Raw genomic sequence first — 19,097 nt, 5'->3', positions numbered from 1 at the left:
CAGGCTACTCTAGCACAGTGTGCAACCAGAATGCCAGGAACCACGGAGAGGCGTGAAAAGGAAAGGGAAAGACCGACCTCACCTCCAAAAACTTTGTGCTTATTAACTATGCAAGTTTCTGGTTAGCGCTGAAAAAATCTAGCCCGTGCCTCCCAGCTGGGCAGGAAGCATGTGATATGGTTGTTCCTCTAGGAGAAGCTCTCTCTGGGTGAAGCCACGTCCACAACAGCTTCCTCTTGTTGCTTGTTCTTCTCAGCTTCTGCTTAAATCAAACGTGGCCGGATTCTCCTGATGTAAGGATGGAAGGCATGGTTACCCTGGGGTAAACAAGGTGTGTAGCTTATGTGACGGGTCGGTGGTACCCCCCTGATGGTTTTTGTGCTGTGTGTAGGTATGCCTGCGGCCTCTCTGGTGACCCCTGCAGATGTGATCAAAACAAGGCTACAGGTGGCAGCCCGGGCAGGACAGACCACCTACAGTGGCGTTGTAGACTGCTTTGCCAAGATCCTTCGAGAGGAAGGTCCGAAGGCTCTGTGGAAAGGAGCAGGGGGTATGTAAAAAAGCTTTGATTACTAAGTGATTTCTGATTGTGGTTTTTGTCACTTAGGAACTCTTCTCTTTTCTTTCAAGCTCGTGTGTTTCGATCTTCCCCTCAGTTTGGTGTAACTCTGGTGACTTACGAGCTACTGCAGAGATGGTTTTACGTGGACTTTGGGGGAGTGTAAGTATGTGGTGTCTGAATCCGCCTGGGACCCTGAAACTGCACCGTGTGGGTCTTTGTGTACTCAGTATGTCAGGGTTTTGCTACTGCACTGGGCATGCTGCAAAGGCTTTGTGAATACTCGTTAAACCACACTACACTGGTGGAGGTTAGGATGATATTCCAGTACCTGTTTCACAGCAAGACGTTACCCCATTTTATAGCATTGTTTCAAGCTGGGGACCTGTGTTAGTGTAAACAGAGACAGCGAGAGGCTAAACAACGGAGCGGGGATGTAACTGCAGGGGAAATGTGCCGCCTGCCAGGTCAGGATACGCTCTGCGTTAGTCCTCGTTAGTTTGGTGGAGGAGCTGTGCCCCTGATTAGGCAGGGCATTTGTCGTCCTAAAAAAGTCTATAGGTGTCACCAAGTCCAAGATGTATTTGTTGGAGCTTCAGCTCTGCCTCTTGACGATACAGATGGATGTGCATATAATGATCGTTTAACGTGATCCCAGGAGCAGCTGCAGACCACTTTATGAGGCTTTGGGGACAGTAGTTTGAAAGCCACCACAAAAATGACTTAAACTCTTGGTTCCTGGATTGGTTGTGCACTGTAGCAGAGACTTACGAACCTCTGCTCCCCCACACTGCAGTTTTGATGAATGCATTACAAATTTTATCTGGATTTGACCGTCCTCAATCAACATGCAGGCTCCTAATTGTTCTGGAAGGTTTTAAAACAGGGTATTTCTCATTACATTGCAGCATTTAATTTAGTTAGTTACTGGGAGGTACACTCGGATGTCTCATTCAGCTTACTTTATGGAGGAGATTTTTGTGAATACTGGTTATACTCTATGGAAATTAATGTATTATTTTTCTTATTTTGCAGAAAACCGGCTGGATCAGAGCCAGTTCCTAAATCTAGGATCACGCTCCCTGCTCCTAACCCTGACCATGTTGGTGGTTACAAATTGGCAGTTGCCACTTTTGCAGGGATTGAAAACAAGTTTGGACTTTACCTACCTCGGTTTAAGCCATCGCCACCTACCTCAAAGGCTGCTGCAGCAGTAGGACCCTAAGTTTATTGCTGTAGGTTTTTTGTTATTAGTTGGGAAAGAGCCACTTTTCTAATTGGTTAATACTTTGTTCCTTTAGCTTCTCATCATATAACAGTTTAGCTTCATTTGAGTTTTAAGGCAGTTTTCATCTTCAATGTAATCATTTGTCTTTGTGCTTCCTTAACCAGATCACTGTGAAATTCTTACCAGTTGTTTTAAGTTTGGGACCATGAATGTATTTGTCCACATCTGACATGTGCTTGTGTTGAGAAGACACTAATTTTAGGTTCCGTTTACTGGGGGGGGGGAAAGGGCTGGGTGAGAGCTGTGGACCAGATCATCTTACAGGCAATGCTCGGTTGCAGATTACCAGGGTGGATGTCGCACATCGTCACTCAAATGGAAAAACTCAGTGGATATCACGGTGCTCAAAGCGGAATGATCTTGACTGTACGTGTAAATTGGATATAATAAACTTAGTGCGTGTCTGTAGAGGTCAGCAAATACATACCCGGTACCTAACTATGCCAGTACAGCTTCAACTTTTTAAATATGTACACGCACAAGTTCTGTTTCTGGATTGTATTATGAAGCTTTTATGTGGAACATGTTTTTGTAATGGAAACCACATTTATAAATGTTTAGCCGTTGTATTATGTTACTGGTATCAAAATGCTCAAAAGAAAGTGTTATTGTCCATAGTCTTTGCACTTTATGGCAGTACTTTTGGCATTCTACTACACATACAAGGAAATTTCATAACTAGGTGCCTATCTTGGGTTGCTGGTGTTTGGAATTCAGTTTGTATATGCACTTCTATAGTAAAACGCTGCTTGTTTAAATAACTGCAATAGAAAATTCATGCACTGTATCAATGGTACCTGCCTTAACTGCTGGCTTGTAATTGGCAAATAGGTGGTTTCAGATTCTTATTTACTTCATTGAGTCAAAAGAGATTAAAATACTCTAAAAGAAAAGATTTTACTTAATTTTTTGGTGCCTTGCACAGTCTTTAGAAAATTATGTATTTATTAAGATAGAAATAAACCTTTCAAACAGATGCACACATGGTATTCTGTTGTGGAAACAGAACAACGTCTTGTTCAACTTCAGTTATAAAGCCAGGTTAAGATAAAGTTGATATTTGGACATGTGGGCTACAAAAACACCTGCAGCTTGAGAACAAATGACCTGAATTGCTCCGTGTAGAAAAGACATCTGTTGGTGTAGGTGTCACTGAAAAAGCTACATTTTTCCTCAGTCGAAAACCAGGATTGGAGTAAGCTTTGCTATTTTGACCTTTACTTTTGGGGGAAGGTTAATGTGTTATGAAGAGTCTGACTACCTGCTCAGTTGAAGGTACCGTTGAGTGTCTTCTGTGATGCCTCTTAAGACCAGGAAGCATTTGGTCTTCCTTCTCTTCTTCCTTCTCTTCTCGGGGTGGGAGGCGGGTGCCTTCAGCCTTGGCTGTAGGCTGAGAGAAGGCGTAGGTGCAGCATCATGGCAGGCGAACGCGTTAGGGATGCGATGTCCCGTGGTTGTACTGTAACTTGTGGAAATACTGAAATGCAGATCACTCTGTGATTGTATTTGTGTTTGGGTCACCGTGAAAATCATGCTCTCAGACTCATTTGTATTTTGAAGTTACCACTGGCAGGAGCAGCACCTTGCAGTATCGTGCGCGTGAGAGCGAGGGCAGGAGATGACACCTACCTGCCGCTGCATCTTGGAGCCTGGCTAACCCAGTCTGCAGAGGCTGCCGGCCGCTGCCTCTCGGCCCTGTGTATCTGAGTCTCCCCCGGTGATGGACGGATCCTTCCTTTCAGAAATGGTGGCGGGGGGTGGAATCTGCCCCTTGTATTACTCCAAAATTAACTGTCAGGATTTTTAGTTAAGGCTTGTCATAAAGTTAAACTTTCTCACTGGAAGCTGCCTGTGCTTGACACTTGAGATTTTAGGCTGTTTAGGAGCTGCTTTTATGCTTCTTCCCTCACTTTTGCCTGGCCTACCTTGTCACGGGTTTCTGTGGAAAATGAGCAGCTCGGGAGGATGTCCGAGTACGGAGCTGCACGTTTTCCCCAGTCCGGGAGAGGAAGCGCCTGGCCACAAGCACGGGTCCAGCCAGGAGCTGCTCCCCCCTGGCAGAGCCTGGGGAGGGACACCCGGCCTCACCGGCCAGAGCACGTCCCTCTGCCGCCGAACCCCGACACGGCCAGGGCCTCCCAGCCGGGAACGGAAGAGGAATTAGAGCGGGGTTATTGTGAGACTTGCGCAACTTCTTGGCTCCTGTGATAAAGACCGTTGCTTGTGTTTTACAAAACAAATCGTAACTCAGACCCATTCCCCTGCCTACTGCTGCCCCCTCTTTCCCAGGCCTCCCAGTATAAATGTGACTTGTCCCGTATCCCAGGGATGAAGGGACAAAACGCCCAGCCCAGGGACAAAGCTCAGGTGCAGCTCTCCTATGGCACGTCCATCTCAGAAGGCCACAGCCTTCATCTTCTCCCTGGCAGGCAGGCAAACAAGGCCGGACTGACTCTTCCCTCCCCATCCATGGTGGCCCTTCCCCATTAGCTGTCTTTTGGCATCTGCTCTGTCCTTCTGCCCTTCTTCTCAGGGCCAGCAGAGGATGGGGGCAGGGGCAGAAGGGTTGAAGAGCCAGCGACTGCTTCATCGACACCCAACCCAGTTCAAAACGTTTCAAAGCATGCTACAGCCCTGCCCGCAGATCTTGGGGAAGATCTGTGCCCACGGTCGGCTTCCTCCAGACACAAAAGGATGCATTCCTGCTCTGGCAAGCTTACAGGCCAAGAAATTGTCAGATTGCCTCGCAAACAAACAAAGGGCCCCGAGGACAATGTTTAGATGTTTGTCCTCTTTGGGTTTCTGGGTGAGTTATGCAAAGTGTGGGAGGAACGGGATAAGATGTAACCTCGCTTGCTTCCTGCAGTCCAGCTAACTCCCCTGGCAGGACTTGCAGGAAAAAGAAAGGATCAAACGTTGGCGATGTCACCTATCAGCGTGACAGTGGGCTGGGGGTGTCCCTGAAGCAGTCACCCCGTATTTGTGTTTCTCGGGCCGGCAGAAGCCGAGGGACGCTGTGCTGCCTGGTCCCCGGGGAATGGGCTGGGTTTAAGCTGACTTAATATTGACAGTTTGCAGGGACACTTTTGTGAGCAAACATACCACAGGCTTCAAAAATAACTTGGGCAGGTTTTTGTAAACCTGCTAAAAATACGAAACCCGACAAACCGCTCCGCGTCCTCCTTAGGAGAGGACAGCCTGCTCGGGAACGTCCCCGCTGTCTGCTCCACGACGTAGACACATGCCATTGCTGCTTCCTACAGAGCTCCTCAGCTCTCCAACGCACACGTGGAAGAGGGACAAACGGGAATCGTCCGACCCGGCTGTTTAAACACGGCTGTGAAAGTCAGACTCTTGTTTTTTGGTTGAAATATTTGCCATTTTTGCTTAAGCCGGAAGACTGTTTCCAGAGATGGTGATCATTTGTAAGTTATTTGATGGTTGAGAATATAGAAATCTCAAGACGTTTGTATTTTAAGTGTCTCCAGAGAGCTTCAAACACAGCAAATAACACAGAAACAGCCTGGGATGAGGGGGTTTCGTTAGCGCCACGTGCCCTAGGGCAGTCCTGTGTCCTGCGTGGTGGCAGTGGAGAGCTCGGGCTGAGCACGGGCAGCCTCTCCGGGCGCTGAGCGCGGGGATGGGTGTCCTCAAGGTGTCTGCTGCCCTTCAGGCAGAGATGGCATTCTAAGATGGGTATCCATCATTTGAACTGCTCCTTGCGCTATTCCTGATCGTCCTGGGAAGCAGTGCCATTGTTGGCAAGATTTGTTCCATTTTTCCAGTTGCATTGCAAAGGGCTGCCTGGCCTCCCCCGTGCTCACTCACCCCCCAGGCCGTGCAGCCAGCGGCTCGGTGGTGCTGCTGCAGAAGTGAATTTCAAGGAGAACCAGTCCTGTAAGCTTCCTGAGGACAGGCTGCTGCTCCGGGAAGAGGCACCATCAGGTGCCAAGCCCTTCCTGAGGACTGATGCTGCCCTGGTGATAGCAGTCTCCTTTGCCAGTGGGGACAATCCCACTCTGCGTGGGATGCCATCTTGCTGTCTTCTGCTGCGTTTGATTGGTATATAAGGTTGCTAAAACTCTTGAGAGCTTTTCCCATATGTCTTTTGTGGAAGAACCTACTCCCAGTTGTTCCCATAGCACTAGAGATGCAGGCTGTCATTTGCAGTAAGAGCTCATGATCCAAGGACATGGTGGGGGCTCCTATGTTTTCAGAAGCAGCAAATGCTGGGGGCATTGGTTTTGAGAGCCAGAAGTACCTTTCATCTTGGAAGAATCGCTGTGGAAAACGCTGCAGCTCCTGAATCACCGCGACCCAGCACCGTTTGTCCCACGCGCCTTCTCTCCCTGAAGTAACGAGCTTGAGGCAACTCTGCTGAGCCTAACCTCAAGCAGCGAACCCTTGCACTGACAGCCTTTCCAGGGAGATGTCTGTGGTGCCCTCAGACGCGGGAGGCAGCCCGCTTCCTTTCCACCTTTCAAACATCCACTTGGTCCAAGTGCTATTATTTACATGGTGGGCCTGGCGTTCCAGCTCCACCTTCGGGTTTTATGTGTCCTGGCCAGGCTCCAGGTTGGCCAGTCCTGTGCACACACTCTTTCTGTGCGCCCTGGCCATCATCTTCTTCCTCTGTTACCTTGGGCTCTCTTGAGCAGGGCACATGTCATGAAGGTGAAGTAACCCTGCTTCCCCTTTCAGCTAATGCCTTCAGCTCCCACCCCCCGTGCCACCTGCCACGTCTCCCCGTGTCCTTTCGCAGCTCCTTTCAGAACAAACCCCAAGTCCCTGGCCACGCCGTTCTTCCGCCTCTCACTTGCGTTGGGGTGGCTTTGACCCTTGGCACTGAAACCAAGGGAGGCTCTGGGCTTGCCTTCATCGAGCCCAGGACAGTTGTCTCTTCCACATCCACCTCCCAGTCCTCTCCTCCATCCTGGCCCTCTATTCAGCCTTTCCCTTCTTAGCCCACGTTGCTCATCTTCACGTGCCACTTGCCGGCTTCTGCCCTGCTTGGGTTTGCTCTCCCTGACCCGCCTGGTTATGACGCGCTCTCCAGCTCAGTCTCAGCAGATGGGTTTTGTCCTTCGCAGAAAGCTCACTTGCAATGACCCCAAAGTAGAGCCAGGTTCTAACTCATTCCATGCCTGGAGCAGGCATGGCAGCATCCCGCCGGTGCTAGAGCATGGGGCGTGCTCTTCATGCTCTTCCTTCTCTTCTCTGGATGTTTGTAGGCAAAAGAGCCTGGAGAAGATGCTTCCTCCTCGCTGAAAATAAAGGGTAATTTTGTATTTATTTCCCTGCTGGGCAGATTCTGAGGAACATCTTGACCTACGGGCTCTTTTGGAAAAGGCAGTAAGGTGGAGCTATTTGTTTAGCTGCAAGAAAATCAATCAATCAATCAAACAAAAACTGTTGGAGATTCCTGGAAGGGCAGCAACAAGGGCTGGTGAGAAGCTCCAGCGCCTGGCAGTCGCGACCAGCCCAAGGGGAATAAACGCCTCTGTTCTTGGGTGCTCTTCCATCTGCTTCCGCTGCGTGTAACAGCCCTTTCATGCTCTTGCTCTGTATATACAAGGCTGGTCATTTCTGTGGAAAACCGGATCTTTTCCACGTTCCCTCTGTGTACGGCTGAGCCCCACTCAAAAAAAGGAGGAGAGAAAAATATAGAAAAGAGGGACTTTGGTCATATCCATTCCATTCGCACACAGCGGCAAACACTGAAGGTCTTCTGAGGCTGCTCTTAAAACCATTTTACAAGCTATTAATGCCATAAAGTAGGGAGAGCTTGGAAAGTGAACATGCAGCGTGTCCCCCCCCCCCCTTAGGTTCCCAAAAAGGAATGGTAATATGGGAAAAGTGGAAGCAAATTTGCCAACCATTTCTACTGCACTGGTTACGACGAATGGGAGACAACACCCTTCCCTTCCCACCGCAGCGTCCTCTCACACGGTGTCCCCACACTTAGACATGTGGCTCTACTGCAGGGGGCTGAAGGGTAGGGAGCGTCCCACCTCTTCTCCTCAGGGACAGCCCTGGTTTGGTGTATATCTGCGTGTGTTCCTAATCGTGGGACCCACTAATGGCCAAAGCGGGCCTCCTCCCCTTCCGCTTTGCGCCGCACCTGCTTTGCCCACATACATGGAGAACCCTTACTTATGCTTTTCGAAAGGAAAACAGGGAGAAACTGGGGGAAAAAAAAACAGCTCAAAAAGGATGTCTAAACAGCTGCTTTACAGATATCTCACCTGGTTGTTTATTATTCTTCACCTTTCAGCTACAGAAGTGCTGCGAGTGCTACACTGGCTCTGCAGGCCACCTCCCAGAGTACCCAGGGGAGCAGCAGGGACACAGGGCTCTGTGATGCGTCTCCAGTCTCATGGAGTCACCAATGTATCTGTGCTCTGTGAATGAGTCCATGTGGGGGAAGACCCCGCGTGCCACAGACCAATGGGCCAGACGCCTCCATGGGCACCGGGCAACAGCTTCAGGTCCCATGTGCACAGGCACTGGGACATATCATGGACTCATAGAATAGTTTAGGCTGGAAGGGACCTTAAAGATCATCTAGTTCCAACCCCCTGCCGTGGGCAGGGACACCTCCCACTAGACCAGGTTGCTCAGAGCCCCATCCAGCCTGGCCTTGAACACTTCCAGGGATGGGGCATCCACAGCTTCTCTGGGCAACCTGTTCCACTGTCTCACCACCTTCATAGTGAAAAGTTTCTTCCTGATATCTAATCTACATCTGCCCTCTTCCAGTTTGAAGACATTAACCCTCATCCTGTTGCTACATGCTCTTGTAAAAAGTCCCTCTCCAGCTTTCCTGTTGGCCCCCTTCAGACACTGGAAGGGGCTATAAGGTCTCCCTGGAGCCTTCTCTTCTCCAGGCTGAACAACCCCAACTCTCTCAGCCTGTCCCCACAGGAGAGGTGCTCCAGCCCTCTGATCATCTTTGTGGCCCTCCTCTGGACCTGCTCCAACAGGTCCATGTCTGTCCTGTGCTGAGGGCTCCAAAGCTGGACACAATACTCCAGGTGGGGTCTCACCAGAGCAGAGGGGTGGAATCACCTCTCTCAACCTGCTGGCCGTGCTTCTTCCGATGCAGCCCAGGATGTGGTTGGCTTTCTGGGCTGTGAGAGCACATTGATGGCTCATGTTGAGCTTCTCATCCACCAACACCCCCAAGTCCTTCCCCTCAGGGCTGCTCTCAATCCATCCATATCCATATCTTCAGGTCCCACCGTGAAGAAGAAACTAACCCATGCATTCTCACTGGGAGTTATTTCTATCAACCAAGAGGATAAGGGAAATCCAGGTTCTCCAAAGGATTCATTTTCTTAGTCTGCTCTGGCTTTTATCAGTGCAGAGACTTCCCACTGGTTCTGGGTTTGCCCATAGCTCTGAAGAGCACTAGATGACATATTCCTCAATGACTGCCCAAGGATGAGATGCAGTTCCCTGCAAACTGCATACAAAATCTTCCTTGCTGTCTGGCTTGAACGTTTCTTGCTGCCATGGCTCACCCGCCTGCCCCAGTGAGTGTGAACCACTGTTAAACCCAGGTGTCAGAGCCGTGCTCTGGCTCAGCATAATGTGATGAGAACGTAACCAGCAGCCTCACCACCGAGGTTAGCATTCACCAACGTGCTGGGCCACGGCACTCAGTGACATCAGTCTGCACCCTATTTCTTTACTCAAGCCACAGGAGTTTGCCATAAAGGAGAATATTCACTTGCCCCCTGTCCCAACCTGTCTCTCAAGACAGTTTGAGGAGGCCTTGTCTTTTCTATTTGTTCTCTTTTAGTGCATATGGCAGCACGGTACTGTTCTGCGTCTGCAAGCAAGCACGCGCAGCTAGGGACGAAGGGAAGAAATTAAAAATAAAAATCAAGCCTAGAAGCTGACATGGATTAGTGTCTGCTCATGTAAAATTTGCAGCAGGATTTGATGCACGCAAGTCCATTACTGGCCGGTCCCCGTAGCCGAAGGTATCTATTTACATAGCAGCTGCATGAGCATTCTGCGAGTCGGGGCGGTCACATTTTCCCAGCGCCTCGCCAGTGACCGGTAATGAACACGCTGAGCGCTGCTGGCACGGAAAGATTAACCACACTGCGACAGAACGGGCTCGATGCATTTTATTGGCAATACCAGTGTCATACTCGGGAACCACAACCCTTTGTCAGACTGTTAGTGTTAACTTGCATGACAAGTATCAGTGACCAACTGTATTTGAAATATAGTTAAAGTGCCTAGAAATAATAGGCATCTTGAAAAAAAAAAAAGGAAAGGAAACTCATTCCATCCACTCAAGCCAACCTTTATAGATCTTACATCTTAAGCACAACTGATGTACTGTAATTGTTATGTGGACTTTAATGTAACCTCTACAGCAGCACACAGACAATGCAGTTCTCTCATTATGCACATGCTTTAGGATCGTTTATTTTAATGCTTTCAAATAAATATGTTCCATGCAGCACACCGCAATAAATAAGGAGCAGCAACTTTCGTATAGTACATCCATTCATAATGTAAGTCACCATGTGAAACACCACATCTAAAGTCTTTGGCCCAGTCCCATACAGTGAAGCACACCACATCTGCACATAATCATATCTGGCTTCATATGGATTTAATAGGACTATGCCAGAAGGGCAATGTGAGCACAAGTTTAACCAGGGGTTCCTAGCTATTAAATACAGCTACTAAGTAGTTAAAAGGCAACAACTAAACCCATAAAGGGTTGATTTGTCTTTTCTTTCTTACTTTTCAGACAGAAATATAAAGTATGAAAATGCTCTGGATATTTTCAGCCTTGTGTAAAGCAGCGGGATTAATATGGAATGCTTCGAGCAATACTGGCATGTACACTGGCATCAAAAGCCACAGCAAGACTGACTCTGACACTGAACACCGGCGTACTCAGCGGGGGAAAGCTGCTGTTCTGGTGACGGCGGGCGCTGCTTCTTCTCCTCCTCCTCCTCTTCCTCCTCCTCCTCTAGGCCGACAGCTCCACCGCCCCTTCCTCTTCACTGTCCGCTCGGTTGGCGCGGATTTCCACCAGGGTCCGAGCGAAGCGGGTCCATTCATCGTTGTGCGGAACAGCCAGCTGGGGGAGAAACCGACAGGGGATTAAGAGACGGCGTGGGGAGGCTGGATATCTCTCTGGCCCAAAATTGAGGCACCTCCTTTGAGCAGAGCCCCTATGGCAATCAGTGCGGTTGTGCGCGGAGAAGGACGGCGGCATGGACCTCACCAGCCCACCACGGGCTGGATACACTGTAAAGTGACGCCAAGTTCCCTGGACAAATCCAGCAGCTTCTATTCAGTAACAGCCAGAAGGAGCTTTTACAGCCAGTGGCAGAGAAAAAAAGAAAGCTTTATCTGCTTGATTTTAAGGAAAAGTTTCTTGCTGGGGTGTTGTTGCAAAATCTACCCCTTGCTTAAGATATTTCAGGTTTTCCAAAACCTTTATCTCTACAAGCACATACACACCTATGTTGACCTTCACACCCGTGAGCTGCCCGTTTGAAGCCAGCGGGGCTGTGCCCAAGCGTAACTGTTTGCAGGACCGAGGCCAACGCGCGCAAGGTAGAAGAGTTTTTACAACGCTGGATTGAAACTATTTTCCTGAACTTCATTAAAGCTCCGAATAGTAAAATAAATATATTGTGTTATTTTAGTTACCCTCCTCTATGTTAAGGAATTCACAATTACAAGAAATGCATTCTAATGCAAAGGTTATACCAACTGGATACTGCATTACTGGTCTGATTTTTTATATCATCATGCAAGATCCATTCCCATTTAATACCCCTGATGTTTCTAATGAAGAGCTCTTGAACCTTAGGCTTCCAGAGGGATGTGTAATCTAAATAGATAAACTTCCAGACAAAATGCTTTAGTGCTATGGGAAAATAATACTGCAGTCATGTCCAGCTGGATCCAACACGGCAATTTCTGGAAGATAATGCAAGCTGGAATTGGGATAATTTAAAAAACAAAACAAAACAAACACCAAAAAACAAAAGCAAACCAAAGCAAACCAAAAAAACCCCACAACAAGCAGTTTTCTCAAACTTTGTTTTCATTAATGCAAATTCCAGAAAACAGCAACAAGCATCCAGATGAACCATGCACGTTTTTACTGCCTTCTTGAAGCCCTGTGATCATGTCCTGAGTATAATATGAAAAAATATCTGTTCCAAGACATTATGCAGCGCTTGGTACTGAAGAAGGCAACTGTCTGGAAACTATGGGGCACACAATAAACTGCTGTCCACCTTAGCAAATGGGTGCCTTTGGACTAAAGAATGAGCGTGACCTTAGCTAATCCAGTTTCTGGTCACAATATTCAATCTGTACTGACTTACTTCTTTCAAAACACCACCAAAAATGCCATGGAGATGGCTGGTAATTATGTCCATTTGGCACTAGCAGATTATAGGTGCACGCTGTATTGGAATACAGTCAAATTATTCTCCTCTCCCTACATCCCAACCGCGAGACATGTAACTGGAGACTACGAAAAGGATCTATCCCATGAACTATCAAGCCCAGCTGGGGAAAGAGCTGGTGTATGTGCCCAACATTAACCACGTCTGAAAGCTCCACATACACAGCTGCATATTCAGTGTTAATCCTATGGACAGGAATTTGCAATAGCAGATCTAAATGTCTCCGTATCTCACTGGCACTGATGAGTTTTTCAACTATTTTGTATCTCGCTTCGCCTCTGCATCCAATATTTTGGGGAAAAACACAGCATGTGTTTTAAAGCTCCCCATGTAGAGTGCATATATATCAGTGACTCAGTTGTATTACGAAGGGCTGGTGTACAACAAGTTGGGTTTTCTGCCTGTTGAAACGCTGAGTATAGTACAGCTCAGCATTTGCTGAGGCTACAGACTGAGAAATGCAACCTGCGTGAAAGCCATCTTGGCCCTCAGTAATAGGTGTTGCTGCACTCTCTGGGTTTTCCCTTCTTTGTCTTCCATGTTTTGCATTTTTCTCCTTTACTTTTCCCAGGAACAGAGACCAGCGCGACAGGGCTAAATCACATGAGACAGCTGTCTCTCACGCCCACGTGCACAGATGTAGAGCTCTTACGGTCTTTGTTTGAAAGACAGCTCTGTTCTTTCAAAAACCTTCAGCAGAAGGAAACGTAACACCAGAACGGAGGCGAGTGCGCCAACGCGCAGGTACTCGTAGCACAGGTTCGGTCCCAGCCACGCACCTGTGCAAGGTGCTGTACAGCAAGGTAAGGGACGGCACGGAGATCCTTCTGTCACAGATGCAACCCAAACCAGCTGTGGAGCAATTTCCCTGTTACTTCGGCTTGCGTCCTAAAAGATTTGATTTCTTGCGATGTGTACAGCACTATCATTTATCAAACTCTTGAATGAAAACATGAAGTGAGTCTCACTAATTTCAAGTAGTAAAATCATTAAAGGGGAACAATATCCTAGGCAAAGGGCTTATTGAATTTATTAGAGCCTCATTCCTCCTTGTCTTTTAAAGTCCTAAACAGCATTACATTGTATTAAATGGATGAAGAGGACAATATGTCATCCTAAAGAAAAAAAATGAAATATATTTATGACATTGAGATAATTTAATGTCCTTTACTCCACAGCATGGCCACAGACAAATAAAATCAAAGTCCAGCCTATTAAAACAACTTGGTATCTTAAACTCGAAGGTCTCCCCGCAAATGTATGCATTACATGCATTACTGTTAGCTGACCACGTTAGCAAGATCTGGGCCGTTTTTAATGACTCAGTCACAAAACAATTAATGATTGAAGTGAATAACCTTTAGCGCAGAGATGAAAACATTCCGTGACCACACACAATCTAATTACTTAGAACTTCATCTTATTTTACCTTATTTAATCTCACGCACTGCATCATGCTTTCAAGGAGGGGCTAATCCTGCTAACAGACTGTTAGTAGAATAAACCTCTGTAATATAAATTCCTCAGGGATGCGGAGGGAAACCTTGGCAATACTGAAGTCAAAGGAAAAACTGACTTTTATTCCCACCCCACTTCTTTCTGTGAAGGCCCTAATACCGAACCACAACAGTTATACAGCAAAAGACCACAAATAAAACCAAAAGCATCCACAAACTCAAATTCAAATTCTTATCTGAATTAATGCTCCCCTTCCAGTCATTTTCCATTCAAGTTCCTTCAGCTGGGCACACAGACACCCACAAGTGCTGGAGGCCTGGGTCTATCTGTGGAATCTCCCTTTCAGCTTCTCTGCGCAAGTTTTTTCTGGAAATACCAGGGCAGGGGTGGAAGAAATGAGGAGACACTTCATAGAGGAAGAGCAGAGGTTTAGAGCTATCTGGGTGTTCCTCACTTGGTTGGCGTTTTTGCCATTTTTCCGACCACTTCCAGTTACTACAAAGCAGCACGTGTGGAGTCCCAGCAGTCATGACGTCGACGCAGGGTAGAAATGTTCACCAAAGCTTAATAACTTAATATAATATCTTATATTAACATTTGGGTCAGAAAGTTATTTGAATGAACTGACACTAAGGTACAGAGCAGAACAAGAAAATAAATGCTATTAAGTGCTCCCCTTTGATCCCTTCACAAAAGAAGGTAAGCACTACCCACACCTAATTAATTGACTGAATTACTCACACTGCTTTAACTTAAATCCCATGGTACATTTAGGTTGCATCAGATAATAATTCTAATGAGGAAAACAATTTTTTTCAAAGCAAGCTGGTGACTTTAACCAAACTTTGTCTATTAAGCTGTTGGAAGATGGATACTTTGGTCTTCTGTCTGGCTTTTAAAATATCAGAAGAGTTCAGGCTGCAAGCCTAGTGACCTGCAAGTGTGACTACAAGTTTAAGCATCCAAATAAATCCACTTCTGCTTGTTAAGTTACATGTGCTCAGCTGGTTAGAAGAGTAAGAATTTAGCACAGGAAAACATCTTCTCAAGATGTTAGGATGGTGACCCATTTTTAATTGGGTGAAGGCATTTAACTCAGGACAATTAGGGTCTCTCATTTATCAAAAAAAAAATAATTAAAAAATCGAAGTTTTCTTTATATCACTATCAACTTTTTAGATCGCCTCCCCCAATTCACACTCAATAAAATATTCTTCCAAAAGCATTCAATATCTGTGAGTATCCAAGTGCTTCCTACATGATCAATAACGCACAACAAATAACAAAGACATGTAACACGCTAAATACTGGTCACATCTAAGATTTTATCATTTAAACTACTTTACAAACTGTTTTTCTTGCTGATATTAAAAAAACTGATTTACGTGATGCAAATGTCCCGAATTAATTTTCCCACCACCTCCATTACTATGATTTTAGACAAGCAGATTTTGGCTAAGAAAAACTCTCCAACACGCTCCTCCTGGCTGAACGGGGCAGCACAAACAATGTGGCTGGAAAAGGAAAGCCTCCTCGGGCCGGCAGCACCTCCCAGCCAGTCCTCAGCCCCCCCAGGCAAAGTGAGCTCCGGGGAGCCCCCAGAGCGGGACTGGCTGCACACAAGGGCTGATGTGCAGCACCCACGATTGATATTAAGCACCGAAGAGGTGGACTGGTAATTTCAGGAAGCCCAGGGGCAGCCTCCAGATAATAACACTAAATGGATTTCTGCCTATTCCTGCAAGGCGCTACAGTTAGCAGTTTATCTTATTATAGATAAACAACACTATACCTGTGTGAATCTTCCCCCTCCACCATACATACGTATACTAAGGGAAGGCAACTCTTGACTGGACAGAACAGAATACAAAGAGCCTAGAAAGTGAGATAACGGGATGCAACGGCAAAAGGCTTGTAAATTAGGAGCCGAGATCCCCCTGTCCTCTTGTTTTTCTCCTTCCCATCTGCTAGAGGTGGCTGGTTCCTGGCCAGCTAGAAGCCCCTTGTCTCTAGTATCATTCTCACCCTCTTCTCTTTTGGATGATAATGCGTTGAGCTGTGCTTTCAATGACTGGAGAGGATCTAAACATCATCTAGATTTGGAAAGAAGGGATTTGTCTAGCTGGGCTACATAGGTCAACCGCAGCAGGTCCCCTCAGCTCATTTTTCAGAGTCATGGGGTTACAGCAGACTTTGAAGCAACAAGGCTTGTAAAGGTTAAAGGTAGGATTGTTCCAACTTGTGCCTATTTTCCACTGTGGATAAAGGATACAATAACCAGACACAAGGCAAATGACCACCAGGATCTTCCTGAGAAGCACCGGGCTTTGCCTTGCTGACATGTCACAGTTCTACATGATTTATGCAGTGCACAACAAAACTATATCTCACGGTGCCACCACAGAGTCCTTGGATTTTTAAACCTTCTGAAGCTTCTCTGTGTTTCTTGAGCGATCGCTCTAGCCAAGCTGATGCTCATACTGACCAAGGAGATGGTTTATGTGCATCTGGTAAGAGAGTAACCGAGTCCTTTTCCCCTGGGGCTCACCAGGCCAGCTAGTCACAGGTAGCAGCATGAACGTGAGTTTCACCAGGAACATCCTCCTCCATCTTCTCATCAAGACAGAGATTTCCTCTGTGTGCAGAGCTTCCAGTCCATACGCCAGAGATTTTACAAACACAAACTGTACTTCCCATGTTTCCCCAGAAACTGTGCTATTAGCAACTTCACTGAACACTACTACTCTTAAAACTGTCAAGACAGAACTCAGGCAAAGGAGATGCTCTGACCAGACACCTCTCGATGTCCAGACCAGACAACCATTTGTGTCAGCTACTGCTGGGCTCCTCAAGCAAGCAGAAAGGTAACAAAAAAAACAGTGCCTGAAGACACAAATCAACATAAATTCCTTTTCTTTTTCAGATCATTTAACACCTTCTAGTAATATTTGCTCTTTTAAGTTAGGTCTATTAAAAAAAGAAAAGAAAAAGGAGTGATTTTGAGACCAAAAAAAAAAGAAGTTTTAAATGTTGCTTTTAAAGGAATCTATGCAGAAAGTTGAAATAAGATATTACAACATATTTCAAGATTTTCTTATATTCCCCTCCTATCCATCTTTTTTATGGCTGAGAGTGTTTCAGCTCAATTTGTCCAAATCTCTGTATAGCTTCAGTTTCCCTGAAAAACCACTTTCCAGCAAATGAATTATTCATTGAGGATATTTCACTTTATTCCTGGCTCCTCGCCTTCCCTGGAGCCTGTAAATCTTTGGGATGGGAGCAGACAAACTCTTCCTGCCTTCATCCCTCCCTGCTCTTGTCCAGCACAGCTCTCCTCTGAGGGCTGGGGACCCTCCTGAGAAGGAGATAAAATGCAATTTCAGCAGCAGCAGCCTCCGCTTTGGAGGAACCAGTGTCCCAGAGGCTCAAAGGGAGCACAGTCATCCATGTTCAACCTACTGCATTTCCTTCTAATGACTGTACTTCGTGGGTCAATCTACCTGTCACAGAGACACTGGTTCATAACCCGCAGCACTGGTAGAAGTATCGTGCAATCCCAATCACCAGGTTAATAATCACATTATTTTTCATCTTCACCTACAGTTCAGACGCCTCGAAGTAAAAATAGCCGTGGGAAGAACTTCCTCAGCCTTGTCTCTGACTGAGGGGTTGTGCTGAAGGGGTGAATTTTTCCAACCAGAAAGGTCTATAATCGCTTCTAACACACACGTCCCGTGGACACAGGTGTAAAAGGAGAATCTGAAAATGAACCGTTACACCACGACTTGGAACGATCTGCCAAAGTATGTGGTCTGCAGCCGGCCTGCGCAACCGTATTGCCACACACTGTTTTCAATTAGACGTTTGCAGACAAGCCTGCATGGTGGTCCAAGATACACTCTAAGGGTGACAGCGGTTCCCAAGTCAAAAATCTGTGACCCATTCAAACACATTTTGTAGAAGCACAATGCTTTCATATTTTTGTATATAGAAAACCTTGTTCTGATCTAAGTTGATGGGTTTCTATAGCTAGTCACCATGGTCCTAGAGACCAGAAACTTTCCAATTAACACGCATCTTTTATTAGTTGCATTTGGGTTTGTTGCTGTTTGGAGGCAAAGGCTGGTCTTATTTTAGACAATCCTGTTTACTTGTCTCCACTTCAACACAGCCATATTCGCAGAAAAAAATCTCATATCCAGCAGGGAAAATAAAAACTACATGAAAATTAATGTTCCTCTAATCTCTAAAATACTCTGTTGCTATTATAACTTTTGAGAAGGGCAAGTTAAGCACTCTTTGAAGAGATAGCTAATTAAAGCTTAGAAAATATTCAGATTACTTTGAGTTTGCGGAAAACAGCAAGTCTGGTAAACTAACTTTAATGTCTAAAATCTCAGACTTCACACTAAGTTATTTGTGTATGTGGTTTATCACCATTTTTATATTCTTTCAATTTAATGGCATCATCAAATAAATGTAGCTTCAGGCGAATATCATTTTAGCTATTTTCTCTAAGCAGAATTTTTGTCAACCTATGTTGTCCATATCACCCTCTAAAATTAAGTGCTGTATTGAAAAGAAAAGCTGCAAATACTTTGTGCAATGGATTAACATCTGAATGCAGTTATGACATTGTAGGTAAAAATAGTTTTAACAATTATAAAATATAACTACTTCAGCTTGATGTTTTCCAAAAAGTAGAACAGACAATCGATCTAATTTTCCAGGTAAAAGAGAGCACTTGTAGAATGAGGATCGTAATATTTACAAATGAAAAACAAGAATTATAGTTCCACTTTAAGTAACGGATCCTATCTTCCAGAGTTCAACCGATGTTTTATCACTATCATTGGAGTGAAAACAGATATGTAAAGGTAAATATTAAGTATCTTGATACGCACACACAGGGCAGTCAGGCATGCACCTATTCTGGCCCTGGTCTTGCCCCCCAGAATCAATTACAGACCGCCTTTGATATTTTTCTCAACCTATATGGATTTTTTTATTTTTTTTTCCTGAAAAAGCCTATATTTTTCCAGGCAACACCCTATGCCACACACATGGATGGAAACAAAGTGGGAGGTAATATGCAACGAAATGGCCACCAAAGTAACCAAGAGCACCCTTTTCACATAACTATAGCACCACTGTATTTAACTCTTGGGAGAGCCGAGCATCACTGTTAACAATGGATGAAACCACTGGCAGGAACTCAAACCCCACATACTGCATGCAGATGATTTTAATAAGATACAGTGTTTAGACCACAAAGGATACACTCCAGAGTAGCTCTATATATATTTGTTTACTTAATTGAAGGGGTGGAATA

General features: G+C 45.9%; 2 protein-coding genes across 13 annotated transcripts in view; one reads left to right on the top strand and one right to left on the bottom strand.

The window, feature by feature from the left end:
- Positions 1-2,823, top strand: part of SLC25A13 (solute carrier family 25 member 13) — a 103,589-nt gene extending 100,766 nt beyond the window's left edge. For 2 of the 4 annotated variants that reach the window (XM_074574726.1, XM_074574725.1), the window contains exons 16-19: positions 392-550; positions 631-721; positions 1,595-1,794; positions 2,129-2,823. In XM_074574726.1, coding sequence (XP_074430827.1) covers positions 392-550; positions 631-721; positions 1,595-1,784 — 440 coding nt within the window. In that variant the 3' untranslated portion in view covers positions 1,785-1,794; positions 2,129-2,823. Of the gene's footprint in view, positions 1-391; positions 551-630; positions 722-1,594 lie in introns of all 4 variants that reach the window. The other 2 variants (XM_074574727.1, XM_074574724.1) reach the window with 1 other exon arrangement.
- A 7,147-nt stretch (positions 2,824-9,970) lies between these two features.
- Positions 9,971-19,097, bottom strand: part of DYNC1I1 (dynein cytoplasmic 1 intermediate chain 1) — a 196,355-nt gene continuing 187,228 nt past the window's right edge. For all 9 annotated transcript variants that reach the window (XM_074574716.1, XM_074574721.1, XM_074574719.1 and 6 more), the window contains one exon: positions 9,971-10,959. In XM_074574716.1, the coding sequence (XP_074430817.1) occupies positions 10,849-10,959 (111 nt within the window). In that variant the 3' untranslated portion in view covers positions 9,971-10,848. The remainder of the gene's footprint in view (positions 10,960-19,097) is intronic.

Source organism: Larus michahellis, chromosome 2 (genome assembly GCF_964199755.1).
Source record: "Larus michahellis chromosome 2, bLarMic1.1, whole genome shotgun sequence".
NCBI lineage: Eukaryota > Metazoa > Chordata > Aves > Charadriiformes > Laridae > Larus > Larus michahellis.
The sequence above is the reverse complement of the archived record's forward strand: the minus strand, read 5'-3'. Positions and strand labels throughout refer to the sequence as shown.